General features: G+C 35.4%; 1 protein-coding gene across 20 annotated transcripts in view; it reads right to left on the bottom strand.

Moving 5' to 3' along the window:
* The window catches only part of REPS1 (RALBP1 associated Eps domain containing 1), a 68,923-nt gene that overhangs the window by 4,130 nt on the left and 47,918 nt on the right, over window positions 1-16,875 (bottom strand). For 11 of the 20 annotated variants that reach the window (XM_074818954.1, XM_074818947.1, XM_074818950.1 and 8 more), the window contains 10 exons: window positions 15,971-16,051; window positions 12,754-12,841; window positions 11,795-11,896; window positions 7,589-7,661; window positions 5,319-5,437; window positions 4,498-4,562; window positions 3,318-3,503; window positions 1,787-1,882; window positions 1,034-1,182; window positions 311-416 (listed from right to left, as the gene is read on the bottom strand). In XM_074818954.1, the coding sequence (XP_074675055.1) occupies window positions 311-416; window positions 1,034-1,182; window positions 1,787-1,882; window positions 3,318-3,503; window positions 4,498-4,562; window positions 5,319-5,437; window positions 7,589-7,661; window positions 11,795-11,896; window positions 12,754-12,841; window positions 15,971-16,051 (1,065 nt within the window). Of the gene's footprint in view, window positions 1-310; window positions 417-1,033; window positions 1,183-1,745; window positions 1,883-3,317; window positions 3,504-4,497; window positions 4,563-5,318; window positions 5,438-7,588; window positions 7,662-11,794; window positions 11,897-12,753; window positions 12,842-15,970; window positions 16,052-16,875 lie in introns of those variants that run through there. The other 9 variants (XM_074818956.1, XM_074818957.1, XM_074818961.1 and 6 more) reach the window with 6 other exon arrangements.

Genomic DNA, 16,875 nt, shown 5'->3' with positions numbered 1-16,875 from the left:
TATCTGATGACCACAACAGTTACCTCGAATTATTAATACTGAGTTGAGATCTCTGCTTTTTTATTTTTAGTGTAGCTGAAAGCAAATCAATAACTGAAAAAATGTGTTTTGTAGTAGTAAAAGTGCCCTTGTAATTTCATGAAGCTTGTCACAATTAGGTATATTCTATGATCTACAAAACCAGCTAAATATTTTATATCAATATCCTCTACTATGTGTATCATTGGTTTGCAGAGATGCCTGTTACTGTGCATCACTAACAGCTTGCCCTCTCAGGCTCTTCACAAATAGACAAAGACTATGGAATTACCTTTAGTTGCTGCTGTAGTTCACTATTCAATCTGGCCAGAACAGTGTTGGTTTCCTTGTTACGTCTGATTGATGCCTGAATTGCCTTCTTGTCTTTCCCCACTGATCTGAGAATATATTAGAAGTATTGTAGTAAGTCATTTCATCACTTAGCTGTATATCTCATTTACAGTCCCTCTTTTTTAAATGAGCAGAATCCTATTTTCAATTTTTTTTTTAACTTGTTACACTGCTAATTTTCCCTCTTCTGCCTGTCTCAACCTTGTTTGTTTGCATACTTGGATTCAATGAAACAGCAAGCAGCACATTTTAAAAACTTGTTATAATCAATTTTCTGAAGTCCAAACACACCGTACCACATTCCTTTACCTCAAGGCAACTAATGTAATAGTCTACTTTCACACTAGGACAAGACAACTGCACATTTTGGACTGTTCATAGCAACCATTATTTAAAATTAAATACTACCATGTTAATACTTCCACCACTTATTTCCAACATACTTGCAGAAGTTAAAAAGAGAAAAAGTCAAGATCTGTAAAAGGTCTTCCAGTAGTAAGAGGCTTCGGGATGATCTTGTTTAAAAAACAAAAACCTTTAAACTGTTAAATTAATCTAATTCAAACACACTGAAATTGTTTGCAACTCCTGGAACAGAAAGCGTGTATGCTGTTTACATCAAAACTTTCCAGTAACAGATGTATTTATACACTTCTTGGGTTACCTAGGAATAGATGGCTGTGAAGCAAGAACAGCAGCTATGACACCTGTTTTCTGTGTATGTTCCTCAGCTTCAGGTCTTAGCTCATCTTCTGATTTTAATCTTCTGCGAATAGGCTTTGGTGGTGGAGCAAGTGGGGTAGTGCCTTTACTCTGAAGAGGAAAACAGAGCCTGTTAATTCTCTTGGATTATAAAAACTGGTAACTTGTTTGTGTTACATCTTAAAACCAGTTACTGAGCTAACTGAATTTACAACCCATCATGTATTTTCTGATGGACGTCTAGCTGCATTCTCATATGGTCTAGAAAAAAACTTAAGTGCTAAATCCTACCTCCTAGTGAAAGGGCAGTAAATTGCTGCACACTGACAACTGTGCAAGCAGAAACACCACGGTACAACTGACAATTGCAAATATGCAACATCTCAGAGCCTGCTTTCCCCCCCAGTAATTATATGTCTGTAACAAAAAAAAAAAGCTACTGTTAACCAAGTTCTGCACTAGAAGTTTTGCTCTGTTTCAAAAATTTGAAAACTTACAAGTATCTTAATTTTCTGCTACCTTGAGAATAAAGCTAATCGTGATTATCTTCTGATGCAAAAATTCACCATACACATGCCTATTTCAAGGACATATTGGACCTAAGAAAGCTGGGTTCAAGTGGAAGCATATGAAGTTGCTGTTGCAAATCAAAACAGACATATAATTTCATATACATCAGACAACTGCGCTCTCCTTCCAAGTGTACTTTGCATACCACACTAGTGGGGACATTAGCAGGTGCTTTGTCTTCAACTCTTCCATCTGCTTTGGCAACTCTAAGAGAACTTGCAGAATCGGAGGGCTTTTCAACCTAAAGGGATATAAACTATATTTAGAAAACTACTTCTTAACAAATATTTCATTCAGCGACAGTTGGAATAAATACGAGTATGCTGTGTTTCTGACACATAAATACAGTTAACACCTAAAATCCCAGTTCAAGTCTTCTTTAGAAGCACAAGCTGGAATACAACAATACCTGCTTCGGAGCAAAACCATCTAAAACTATTTTGGTCACAAACACTGTTTTGGTGTGGGAGTGGCTTACAGAAGAGGCACGTACATAAAAAGCTGTACTTCCAGAATCAACAGTCAGACCTGTCTTTTGATACAGAAATTAAGATATAGAATCTGAAATCACTATGAAAAGAAAGACAAAATAGTTACTTCAAAGTACTCTGTTCTCAAGCACTGTACTCCGGATGTTAGAAGAGCTCTGAATACAGTCAAATCCCCAATGTTATGAGGCACTGTATAGTACAAAAGAGGCTGTGGCCTGATGATAAAATGCTACAGCTGTTTCTGCTATTACATTACCACCATTATCTATGTGTTGCTGCCAAAGGTTAATCCCTCCAATGGAACACACTGTAACTGTTCCCCATGCACCTCAGTGCAAAACAAAGCTTAATTTAAGCAGTTTTCAGTAGCAGATTAAGCTAACACAGCTGATTTTGCAATGAGGTATGCAGGGAGTGCTCAAATGGTTCTATGTCATTGAACCTCCTAATTAAGGGAAGCAAGAACATGCTGCTGATAGTTGGGAGAACTTTAAAGCACCACAGGTACTTTTACAACTGAGGATGCAGAAGGGCCCCAGAGAACTTACCGCCTGGATGAAGGCTACGAATTATGAAAGGAAAACATGAAGTAATTCATGCAATAGCAGTAAACTATTATGACATTAATAGGAATAAAACCTGAGGCTTCCAAACTTTTAAGTCCTGTATCTGTAGTAGGAAACAAGGTTTTGTAAACATCTCCAACAATCTATTATAGAAGGATGCCAGAGCTCTGTTCACTTCAGCTGTTTGACCAACGGCTTTGAACAAAACCAATTTAATGGGATTTTAGCAGATGTTTATGATACTTGACAGTCATCTCATTTATTAAGACAGACTGCTTTAAAACTTACCAGTAAGTCATTTGGAAGGCTGGCAAGAGTGAGCAGAAGAAAAGTTTTGCCTGTGCTAAGTCTTAAATGCATCAACACAATTACGTTTGTGTACATATATGCTAGTAAGTACAAAATCTTTTGAATTACAATCAAGAACTGAGAGGAAAAGAACTTCTGCCTAGGTGTTTGGCAATTATCAAGTAAGTGTGTAATGTAATTGTTTTCTAACAATGGATTGGAACACCATGAAAAAACCCCATTGAGTTCAAACAGCAGAAGTAGGTTTTAACAAAGTCTCATTACTATTGGTGGTATTAAGCAGTTGACCAAGATCTTAACTTCTGCTCACCTGCAAGACTTCTGAGTGTGTTTCAATTTCATCTTCTTCGTCTTTGTTTACACCTGAAACAGCAAACGCCTCAAACTGGCTGAAGTCTGCAAAATTTGGCTGTTCTGGTATTTGTTGAGGTGAGGTACTGGTGTGAGCTATTAGACCTTCAGCATCTACTGGGCGATGCACATGAGGACCTGCACCCTGCAATTAAAAAAAAAAAGTTTAGTGACATTGTTCTTAACATGGTTATTTAATGCAAAGAATTTTGCCAAACAACAGTTTGTGACAGAATGTTAAAGATTATTTGCCTTTGTAGTTTTTTGTAGTAGACAAACTTATGTTCTGTCAGTAGGACAAAGTGCATCTCATCTAAGACACAAACAAACCACTCTGTGTTTATAACAATAAATATTTAAGAGAAAGGGAAGTTCAAAATCAGATTGCTATTATCCAGAGAATGAGACCAAAGATGGATTCACTGTAGGACTAGCTAGACTCATTGGACAGTAGACGTTTTTACTGTAACACAGTCCAGCTTGGCTCTGTCAGGCTTGATACAGATTTTTAGTCAGTTCCATAGGGAAACATATGATCACACTGTATGGACTATGTCTGTCACTGTACCCTCTCTCCTTGCATATGATTTCTGAATCCATTGGCTGACTTCAATTGCTGGTAATTCAGATTCTAACAAGTAGCTGCTGCTGAAAAACAACTGACAACAACTGATGACCAAGTCTATGACAAAGGAAGAAGTAGGATCACTCCTTTTTGGGAGCAGGCATGTTATGTTAAAGTATACCCTGTGCCAGACAGGTAGAAGACAAACACTTATTTTTCAAAACTTGAAAAGACTGCTGTCACAGTCTGTGTTATGGCCTATTAGCTACACAAGGACGGGTGAAGAAATTTGAAAGGTGTAACATTCCTCCCTTTCCTACAACTCGGAGCTCCAGAACCACTCATTCTTCCTCAATTTCTACTTTAATCCCTTCCCATGGTTCTACCAGAAGCAATTTTTTATTCAGGAAAGGCTAACATTCGGCTATTATCTAGGTTTTACCATCATTCACATCCTGGTGGTTTCAAAAAATACCAAGCAATGCTACTCATTTTAGAGATAAATTAAAACTCAGAGTTAGATAAAAATGATGCACCAAGTTAGAGTATGATTTTTCAAAAGTGACAACATCACCTGTGAAGGCTGTGGTCTTGGAGGCACTGCAGGGGGATAGGCAACAACTCCAGCCTGTTGCTGTCCTGTAAAAGAGGGATCGTGTTTGCCAAGATTGTTACTCTTCACATTACAGTGCTATCTAATTTTTTGACTTGTCAACATGAAGAAATCCTGCATTCTGCCTACATACTAACCTGTCATATTGAGGACTATAACTGTAATGTCATCTCCTTTCAAATTTGCACACAGACAAAACAAGGAATCAGAACATGGATCTTGTCCTTTGTCACAGCTCAAAGTACAGACACGGTCACACTTTTCTGATCTTAAGTCTTTTCTTTCTTTTACCCTCATTCTACACTCTTAACATTTCCTCAATGTCATCCTGAATTGAAAAGTACTGACAAGTCAGAAGTACAATAAAAACCCTTAAGCAGAGCATCAGAAGTGAACTTTAATAATTTCCCCTGAAGTGAAATACTTAACACCCATTTCTAATACATCTGATATGAAAAGATATGAAAAGAACTCTTTACTGGCAGATCCAGCACATGGCATGTGGGTGCACTACCAAAATGTTATTTCCTGTCTTTGGTTCCCACATTCATCCAAAGGACTATAATGACACAGCATCCAGAATTTCCTTCTAAATTCTCTGTTTAAGCAAAGTGGAGTACAAATTTTAATACAAACAGGAAGAGCGACAACATTTTCAGCGTTTTCATCAGAAGCAGTGTGTTAAAACACACTCTAAATCTTTCTTCAGAAGAAAAAAACCTGTCTGCTTCAGGAATATATGGGCTGAAAAATAATATACACTAGGAACACAGTATACCTACCCGGGGTAACTGAAAAGGATCTGTTCATATCTAAAGATGATGATCGAGAATGAGAAGGATGAGGTCTTGGAGGGGGTGGCGGTGGTGCAGCGTTATCTGGAGATGTTCCTGAATGAGATCTGCAAAACATACAAGCTTCTGTACTGATTTTAGGCAGCTACAACAGAACTAAAATTCAAAAGTTCTTCAAAGTACCCAATTAAAAAATACAGTTTAACAGATAGAAAAGAGCCCGATTGCCACTGATTCTGAACATTGCCAAATCAGTTTTAAACTTCTGGTATTCTTTGATTTCACAATTTTTTTTATATTTCTATTTACTCAAATCTCATTATAGTAGTCACTATAATTTGCAAAGTATGTAAGATATAGTCAACGTCCTGATTAGGTTTTAAACAGGTTAATTTCAATGTCATTGAAGGAGAATATTAAGTTTCTGTTGGATCTGCCTCCATGTATATCGAGCTTATAGAGTATCTCAGTGTATAAGATAGCTATTTAATTCTCTGCCTGAAATTTTTCAAAACTATATACTTGGTAGTATCTTCAGAAATTTTAACTCATTCTTAGGCAGGATCACCATCTAGCGGATACCAGTTGTAAGTTCATCGAGCACACATGCAGAAAAGATAGGATGAAGTACTGCACTAAGTGCCACTTAAGTGGGATTTACTGTATACAGAATTTCCATACAGCTTCCATTTAAAAACAGCCTGCAGAAACCTCCTAGACCAATTTGAGGAAGACAGGTTTACTGGATTCCCGACATGAATACAGCTACTCTTTCATTCAACTCATAAATAAGCGATAAAATATTTTCTACGACTGTTTCTCTAACATTCTTCTGTAACTATCTTAAGATATAAAACTAAGAGAGGTAAAAGGTACCTAAGTTTCACGCAAAACCTGAAATTCCTGAATGTTTAAGTCCAGAATGAAAACTGAGTTATAGCAATAGAAAAATCTGCTTTCTTAATATACTCTCCAGGACAATGCTTCTGTAACACTGCATAACCCTCCAGCTGATGAAATGCAAATCTAATTACACTGACTCCTAGAGTCATCCCTCTAGCTAGTCTAGTATACAAGGCACAAGTAGGATTAAAAAAAGAGAAAGTGGTTTAAGGACATTCCTGAAGTATCATTATCTGACATAGCCTTGTCAGTTTTTGCTTCTTGAAAATATAAAAAGTAGTCTGGACTAATGGTAAGGTTAAGGACAACGTCATCTCTATAAAGTCACAACTGGTAGAAGAGATATCAGTGGAAGTAAAAGAGGAAGTGGGAGAAAAATTTCCTGGGTGGACACTGCCAGAACTGTCAGATCTGGACAGAAGCTACATGTGCCATAAAGTGGCAACTCATCAGAAAGCTTCACTCATCTACACAAGTTCATTAAGAAAACCCAACCCAAAATCTGAGATGAAAAGAACACGCTGAAACCATCGTGTTGACAGTGCAAAAACATACACAGAAGCAGGACAGACAATCAAACTTGCCATTAAGTAAAAATGGAGGAAAGAAGTTTTCAAGCTGCAGTACTGAGAGGCAATTGCAAATCTTTCTTTGCTATTGAAGTCACCCTAATTATTTTTGGTTTGAAACTTACCTCCGAAACCGATTGTAAGACGGTTAATGGCGTAGCTGGTTTTTAATCCTATTCAGGCAGATTTAATGGGAACAATTAGCACCAGCTAGTACAGCACACTCTCTTATGTCAAGCTATGTAGTTGTTGGTTATGTGCGTGCATAGCTTTCTCCAATCCCTTAATTTATGTTGGGCCTAAGACTGCCCTTCATTTTATAAAAGCTCATTATTAAAAGAGTTACTTCCGTGATATTTCTAATTTAAGTTTTATTCTTCTTTCATGCTATAAAGTCACAAGGTCATCTCCATTAATGCCTAATGGATATTTTAAAAAGTCAAAAAATTGGTTTCAAGTAACATCACGATCTCCTGTGCTTACATACCCTTGTGTTTAAGGAGAAAATCTTTATCAAGATTTCTGACTGAAAGTAGTTTCCTTTGATTGGCCAATCCCAAACAACTTTTCAGACTACATTTTTTCTGAATTTTCACTTTGCATGTTAACAGGAACAGCATACACTGTTAATGCATTAGAAAACACACTGCCTCTTGATTCCTGAGTGTTAAAGCTATGAATCTATTTAGCTGTCATTTTACAAGCTAGTTGTCAACCAACCAGAGGCTCAGAACAGGCTTCTTTAAACACCTTCCATTTATTTTTTTCAGTTGCTACTCTACTGACCGTTGCCGTGTTACAGTGCTTCCAATTTGCTCTGGATCTGAAGTATAGGAGTCCGAACTGCTGTAACCATCTGCTGGTAGAAGAAAGTACAAAGTTTCATATTTGTTTTACATCATTAATATACCCTAACAGATATAGGTAATATATAATTTCAAATATCCAATTTTTATTTTTGAAAAGTTTATGTCCTTGTATTACTTTCCTGAAAGGTATCATCTGGGCAGGATTCAAAATCCTTGAGTCTGAATAATTGAAGGATCCAAGACAAACCAACTCCCCTTGCCCAATACTATGAGTTGATTGGTACTACTGGGATGTACTGAAGAATAAACAATGACAATAATGTTGTATTTAAAATACAAGAAGTTTCATAAGCATAAGTTTTAAACGCTTGACATTCTATCACTTCAACAATATAACCAGCAAGATTAAGGCATATCCAAGGAAAAAAAAAGAAAAAAAAAAAAAGGAGTAGGACATGCTTGATTTTAGAAGTGCTCAAGGATTGTCACAAACCTTAGAAGCCAGAGAAAGGAAAAGATATGTACAGCACACAGATTAACTCAGCAGCTTTGCTACTACTGTAACTTCTGTACCTTCAAGGGTGATAGTCAACTCTGTTTTGGACTAAATCTTTTTAAAAGCTTTCAGCTTCTGGTTAAGGCAACCTATGAAAATGAAAGATGCTATTACAGCATCACGTAGACAGCTTCCTTAAGGACACCCTCACCCTTAAAAGCTGTGCAAAGCTTGAGAATTTTTCCCCAGAAACGAGGACTCTCACCAAAAACCACATGATTTGTATGGAATGAATGTAGACAGAAAAATTGATCTCAGAACAATTTATCACAAGGGATGATTCCAGGCACCTGGTAAAGCACAATTCAAGGTGGAAAGTCAATGAGACTCACGTGACTAGTTATCAGTAAAGAGGAAAATTCTACTCAAGAATATCAAGGTTTTTCTGAATTACCCAGTCTCAAAGGATTACTTTAACCTCCTAGGACACTAAAGTTTACAAAAGCTTTAAGACACATCAAACAGGACTCAGAGACAAGAATTCTGCAGAGATGACTTTCCTGTTCAGGAAGGCACATTCTTACCCATTACTTTTTTTTTTTCCCCTTAAAACTGCAGGTACATTAATCTAGTGAAGTTGGCTTGAGACCTTTACCATGCACAGCCAGCTGAGGAATACCTTATTTCAAGTTCATTTCAGATTATAAGTTATTTTGCAGGTTTACACATGTGTCCTTATACAATGACAGCTACAGAGAATTAAGAAATGAGATCTATATACACTTCTTTAAAAAAAAGAAATAGAAATGCCTATCATGAGATGACATTTAAATTTTTGATGATCAAGTGAGAAAATTAAGTTTTAAGCAGAAACTGGTTATGTGGTAAATGACATTATCTCTCTCCAAACCAAACATCTCTAATACTGCATATATTTCTCAAGGCATTCAGAATGTAATATAACCTAGTCAAACAAGAATTAATGTAATTAGACTTCTAAAGAAGAAAAAGTAAGCCTTTCTGGACCAAGAAGTTTTACACCATTTCAGTACAAAACTACTGGGTTTACACTGATAATAGAAGGATTTCTAAACTAATTTCAAAGACATTTTGACAGTAAACAATTTTAATGGTTACATAAGGCAAATCATGGTCACTTAGCAAATGTAATCTTCATACTGCAGCAATATTGGCTAATCCAATCTCATGAGTTTAAACACAATCTTAAATTTAATAGAATCCTTTTCCAGTATTGCCAGTAATGTAAGCATGATAGTCAGGTAAAGTTCCTGTTATGAAGGATATAGAGACTTCTGCAATTTATTTTTGTCCTCAAGGGAAGTTTCTACTTTTTAATGTCAGTAATACAAGTTAGTTCCCAGCTTTGTTTGTATTTCATTATGAAGGAAGGTGATTCAGATTATCCTTCCCTTCTGATTGTAGTATTCACGATCTTGTTTATATCATTTAGCAGAAGTTTAAAATAACATATTCACAAAATTGTCTTTCATGACATACTGAAGTAGCATGTTGCTTTAAAGTTAATACAATTTGGGAAAACAGCAGTAGTTTTTACTGATTTTTACTTGTATAATAACAGTTTCAACACTTTGGGTGTCCAGCAATCAGAAGAATTATTGACAAACCTCTCTAGTTATCACTTTCTGAGGTTACAGATCTTCTCTCCTTTGTTCCAAATCACACAGTTTACACAGAAAGACAACTGTGCAGTGCCTATGCCTAGTGACTTCTTTCTTATCTCATGCAATGGAAAAGTTTGTCCCTGCTTCCTGGCTTAGGTCTGAGCTGCTATTTACAAATTCTGAACTTCCAAGCTGAATTACAGTTGATGTAACGCATGGAAAATAAGGACAAAATGCTAGTTTCTCAAGATCAAGATGATGCTTATAAATCTCCACTGGTTCTCAGTTCAAATACTATTTTAATATATTGAACCATGAACAGTAGACTATGAGAAGTAAAATAATTAACCTGCACCTGAATTTTGATCAATAAAACACTAAGAAATCTGTACTCTTCTGTATAATGCAGGAAAAAAGCATATGAACCTATGAACAGAATATCCTAGAATAAACGTTCTGAAGAATAACCGTTTACGAAACACTTCCAAAACAGCTATGTATTTAAAAAAAACAAAACTAATTTAGAAAAGTACTTGCTTAAATAAAGATTGAGACTCCCTATTCTCAAATGAATTCTGGTACAGATAAACAAAATCAAGCAACTAAAGCAAACACTGAAAATGAGCCCAGCTCAAGGAAGTGTACTACAGACATTGTCACTGATTTAGCATAGAAGGTGCTCAGATATACTATAAAGTATTACACCAAAGAACGTTAAGTAACCTAATTACCAAAGACAGCAAGTCTGCACAAAAAAAATCCTGTTAGATTTACAGTGTTAAGCATCAGAAATTCATTTTCTAGAGTTAGCTTGTATTGAATGATTTCTTCAGGATTCACCTGAAAGGTGTTAACCATCCAATTTCTTACAATATTGACAAGACCCATTTCTTCAGATAAAGGATGGGCATCCCATGATAACTGCAGTCTGAGGTACTGCAGGGTAACATAAAGCTGCCTTGTAATGCGGTTTGTTTTATTTCACTACATTCTTCCTCTGAGGGAAGAATACTTCTTGGTATAATTACAGGCCCTTTATCAAAGTTTAAGCTATATTCAGATAAGGAAAAGGGAGTACAGAAGGGCTCTCAGAACTTAGATCCTGCATATAGTAGTAGTTTCCCCACTAAAAGATCATTTTTGCTCATTGTTTCTTTTGCATCAGAAGACTACCTAGTGAAAACAGAACTCTGCTTGAAAAGAAAAAGACAGACAGGCTCAAGACATCGCTCAGAACAAAGACTGCCACTGAAACAGAGTTCATGAGGAAAGCAAAACATATTGCAAAAAGGCACTTTCTGAATTACTCCTGTATTACAAACCAATCAAAATATTTCTGTCTTAATAATGCAAAGGACTCAAAGTAATGAGTTCTTCAGACCTTATTCTTACTGAACAGAAGTTCACAGCTTAAAGAAAACAAATCTCAGAAACAGACTCAGAGATTTGTTCAGGCTATGTATAATTTGGGATCTCCCTCAATATTAGAGAAGTGGACTAATCAAATTGAAGTAATGCAAAATGTTTTGGACACAAGAGATACTAAAAATCAAAAAGGCAAATAAACAGTTGAAAAGCTGTACCTAAAAAAGAAATCTAGAAGTCTATCACATTTTCTTAGTAGCTAAACCAGATGAGAATTGCCTGAAAATTTTGTGGTCAACAGATTTTCGCTCTTCAGAAACCATGTTGTTAGATGGTTCTGAGTGAAGTAGAATCAAATGCTACTTAGTCTATTTCACTTTCTATACATTTCAATTTCTCATCCTAAAATTAAGAGAAAACAGAAAGATGGAAAAGAGCTGATGAAAATGAACTTTTTTGAACACATACAGCAGGAAAACATCTCCAGTAACATCAGTAGAACATTCTTAATTACTACTTCTAATACATACTTTGTATGAGAAATGTCTCTATTCTTAGGATTAGTTTATCTCATTTTACAGCTTCTGCTATCTAGCAAGTTTTCATTCACTGAAGAATATATCAGATCTACATTTTGTGTAATGTAAAAAATGAGATCAGAAAGTACTTTGATACTTACTAACTGTATTTCCAGCTGTAAATTTTACAGATGAACTAATTTTGTTTTCTTCTGGGAGATCAGGTGGTTTCACAAGTAGTGGGCTAGTAGGGTTAGCATGATCTAGATGGAAAAACAAGTCTAAATAAACAAATGTATTCAAACTAGCCTTTACTTCTCATGCCAAACCTTTACATTAGTTTTCTGCCCGTATCTGAAGTGCTGCACTCAAGACTAAAATTTCTGTATTTTAACACTTTTGGTGTATGAATTATTTTAACTTTAAAGTTTTACATTGTAATAGCTTTACTTCTATTTCTCAGTGTTAAGAATCTTAAGGAATCTTTTACCTTTTTACAAGGTTAAGCTAAGGAAATTTTAAAAGAAATGTGTTGTGGATATCTGTTTATGCTCATATGCTGAAGATTGTGCATGAGTTACATGGCTTTAGGAAATACTGGCATATTGGGACACAACTATAAATGGAGACTCCACTGTTCCTCAAGGAAAATTATCAACACCCATCTTGCTGCTTATTGACAGGAGTATTAAAAAGAAGCCTGCCAATACTCCCAAATGTTGTCAGGTTTCAAAATAAACTTGGTATTTCTGACCACAGTAGAACAAGCTTTATCAATGCAGGCTATGTTCTTCATCTTCACAGTCTCCTTCAGTATTTCATAAGGGAACCTAGACAAACTGCTGGAGGCCCAAATCAAACCTATATCATGATGCTCCTGAACTATTCCAAGAAAGGCTCTCCTATAGATGGTGAAATCCCCACTGTAGCAATTGGCCAATTCAAACCCTGCACCTATTTGAACAGTACTCTTAATTCTTAACTCAGAGAATCTGATTATGCTGGTTATAACTCCAGATATATTCATCTAAGGAGAACAAAAAAAGTCATTGTGTTTAAGGAAGCAAAGCCAACTCTAATTGTACAAAACTTTCCTCATTAGCAAGAGAAAATATCCTACCACTTCCAGTTCTTTTAAGCTCCATTTCCTGCATGTGGATTTTGCTTGGAGTCATTCTTATGGGAACTGGGTGCACAATTGCAGTGTCCTGTGGAGATCAGAGTCAATGATGTTAATCCAGTTTTAAATTGTTCTGTTTATCTGACACCATGCGAAATGTCATTTCTAAACAAAATTTCATAAATTTTATTTTTTACACAGGTCCAGGGAATTGAATATACCCATAAAACTAAAGCTCTATAAGCTAAAGTTTCTCTAACATTTTATAAGGTGTAACCTAGCATTCTACTTTAACAGGGCACTAGAAATGTTTCTATAGATAAACACATTGTAAACAGGACCTGAATTTTACCAGCTTTCCACTATTTTTGGCATCCCAGATATGTTACTCCAAGTACATATTCCAAAAAACCTCAAAACAATCAAAACCCAGAATTTCAAACCTCCACTCTTCTGCTTTACTTACGATACCTTAGAAACTTATGGGCTCTTTAAACAGTATGAGTAATTCTTGACAAAATAGGTACTTCGTAGTATTTTAAGACAAATAGTTTCAGGAGTCTATATAGTAAATAGTATATTATATATACTTGGTATATTATACTATACTATATATATTATATACTATAATTATATACTATAGTATATAATATATATACACTACACTATATAGTAAAATCTTCTAAACTTTAGGATGATAAACCCTATGGAATATAACTCTAGGTAGGCATTGACATTACATTTAGGCACCTTCTTTGTAGTTCAGACAAGGACTCCATTTTAATGTACTTTATAGACAGCCCTTTCCATTTGGTTTGGAGACTGACTGTAGATAGCTTAAAAAAAATCTCAAAACTTTTCATGTTTGTTCACAAGTAACCTAAAAATATGGACATAGCTGTCTGAGGTGTTTTTTTACTGTCATCTATATTCAGAATGTATGAGTGGGACAATGACAGCACAAAAAAAATCCCAGATTAAGTCTGTCCCTAGAAGTAACAAGAAGTTTCAAAACTACCCTTGTATCAGAAACTTAGTATGTTCTGACTATTCAAGTTGATCATTTTCACCAAGCATAATACATTTACATTAATAATTTCTAAAACTGTTTAAACTGACTTGCACTACTCTTGTTGCAAATACAAACTTTTAAAACCACTTTCTAGTCACAGCTAGAACACTCTTGTTGCACCAGTTTTTTAGGAATAGTTATCACTTTAAAATATATTGCCTTCCCCCCCCCCCCCCCCCCCGTAATGGGATTATCATGCAAAGATCACTCTTGCTGTAACTACTTCAATCCTCTTCTGTAATCTAATGTGCAGCTACTACAAAAATCATGTCTCAAATAATTAAATGGATTTTTATATAATGTATTAATTCAGATCATTAATCTCATTCTACACAGAATAACTTAACATGTTACCAACTTTCATTTACAACTGGCAAATTAGGTTCCCATACCAGGGGATGAATGTACCGTTTTACTCTTTCCACTTATCTTTTACCTTCAAAGTAGCTGCTTCTCCAACAAAGAGAGAAAACAAGTTTGTGAATTTACTCTTTAGTTAGTTATTAACTGCTTGAGAAAGCCAGTTCTCTCCTTTGGGAAAGCAGGAGTTGTTCAGTAAATCAGTCCCATCCATCCCTGTTGAGACTGCTAAAATAAGAAGTCTGCACACTACTACTGAAAATTTCCTTGTTCTTATTTTCATATGAAGATAAAGACTCTAAAGTTCTATTCCCAAAGTCTGTTACCTTAGCAAGCATCGAAGATGCTTACCGTTCTTTAAAATTCTTCTCACTACAAGCATTGCATGAAAACAACTCAAGAATGTGATCTCCCAGTGTATTTTTTGTATTTCTACTGGATTTCTGTTTATACACACACACACACAAACATATATATGGCTATATATGAGTTTTCCATGTGTCATCACTCTTCTACTTTTTAAATTATCAATGTATGGGAAAAAATTCCAATATCAGATTTGTCATTTATTTACATGTAAAAATAAATTACTATCTTATTGTGGAAATGAGACAGTGATAGGTTTTTACTGTGAAGTAATTGTACAGAGTAAGAAACAACCACGAACTGATTCCCATCATGCTCACTTCATTGACACATAAAAATACAGTACATTTAAGCCAAAAAAGTGTGTGTCAGATGAAAAAGAGCTGTGTTTCGCTTTAAGGATGACATTTTCATTTGTTTTGAATGTTTACTAAGGGCAATTCTGAGCACAAGGAACAGTGCAGTTTGAATTCTAGCTTCCAGCATCCAGAAATACTATTTCCATATAAATATCAGTGTTAACAGAGTGAAGCACTGATGTATTTAAAATATATGTATGTTTATGTATTACATCTTTTCAGAAGTGACCTGTTTAGTACTAAAAGCAGTTAAATGTGTATTATGTACATCTATTCTATTTTGTCAAATGGACACTAACACCATAATTAAATTAAAATGGACACTAACAATGGTAATTAAATCTGTAAGAAAAGCAGGATGAAAGCAGCAGCCAAATATTGAAGTAGTTTTAATGCATTTCAGTACTGTTTCAAGGTCACATGCTGTGAAGTTTAAAACCAGCAGAACTTGAAACACTGTAGCGAGTATCTGGAACCCAAACTTGGCAAGATATTTAACTACATAATCCTTCAGAGCACTCCTCACTGAGTAAAGCATTAGAACAGCGCAGGTTTAGCTGGAGAAATACTAATTAATAAGTAACTTGGTGAAAACATTAGGAATATGAAATACCACACCCATTAAGCCCAGTAGTTTTTTCAGTGAAGTTGGCATGGTCAACTCCTAAGAGTTTGTGTAAATCAAGCTCTGCAACTTGAAAAAAATAGAACACTGAAGACAATCTAAAACAGGACTGGTTTCTCACCGAGTGGCCTTTGCATTGACTTATAAACATTTTCAAAAAAACATTATGTTTAAATACTTTGTGTAATACAGGTTTTGATAGCAGTGTTGTATTACATCAAAATCAAGGGGAAAAAAGCATTCTTTGCACTCAGATATTAAACATGAGCAGTACTAGAAAATTTATATTTCTAAAATAAGCAAAAAAATTAAGAAGCCTGCCACCATTCCCCAAAAAGCAGTCTATGAAATCATGCATAACAGCTAAATACAATGAATGGAAATTCAGTGTTAATAAAATTAATTTCAAACAAGCAAGCTAAGTGATTGACTTACAGGATCAGCTGGTGCAATGTTAGAATCAAATTGGGTCAGAGTTTGTGAGCTTGAAGAGCGTTCGCTAAATGTCTCCCACTGCTGAACAGACAGAGGAGAGAAGTCAGCATGATAAGAAAGATGGGAGTAAAAGATCACTGAGGAGATTTAGCACAGTAGTTTGGAGGTTGCACTGGAAAGTACTTTATTTGCACTGGAAAGTCCTTGACTTGGAAAGCACACTAATACACATTAAGTATTTCTATTTCAGTCTGAGGTTGTTGTGCAACCAAGTTTGTTATCTGTCAGTATATTGATCTTTACATTCACATTTCATAATGAAGATACAGGTGCACAGTCAACACAGAAGTACCTTCAGAGTTCATGTTTGCCAATGAAAATCACTCAAGTAAAAAACTAGTTAAGCCATTCAAATACCGTAAAGATAAAATCAGTGACATACGTATATTTGTAATTATAAAATCGAGAGAAAGGTTCCTCAGCTTTGTAGCTGCCAAGTTTCAACTGTATTTCATAAATGCTGATTTTCTTACAAAATCCCAGACAGAAGAACACTGAGCAGAGTACTCCAATTACACCAGTTCGGCTTGCCAGTGCAACCCCGAGAAGTGATTCTATGCCGTAAAAGAGCATTTTTACAAGTCTAAATCACTGACAAGGCAAAGAAATAAATTTAAACATATTGTTGATTGCAAAAAACAAATAAGTCAACCTCTGAACAATTTTATAAAATATAGGCATGCTGAATCAACACATGGTTGTCAAAATTCCTCATGCTTACTAAGTCAAGCTACAGCCGCAACTGGACCAACAAAGTACTAAAGTACATAAAATTAGTCTGTGATCCAGAAACCAGATTACAAAACACAACAGGAATGCTAAACTTGTTCTATTTTGGTAAAATA

Source organism: Strix aluco, chromosome 3 (assembly GCF_031877795.1).
Source record: "Strix aluco isolate bStrAlu1 chromosome 3, bStrAlu1.hap1, whole genome shotgun sequence".
Lineage (NCBI taxonomy): Eukaryota > Metazoa > Chordata > Aves > Strigiformes > Strigidae > Strix > Strix aluco.
The sequence above is the reverse complement of the archived record's forward strand: the minus strand, read 5'-3'. Positions and strand labels throughout refer to the sequence as shown.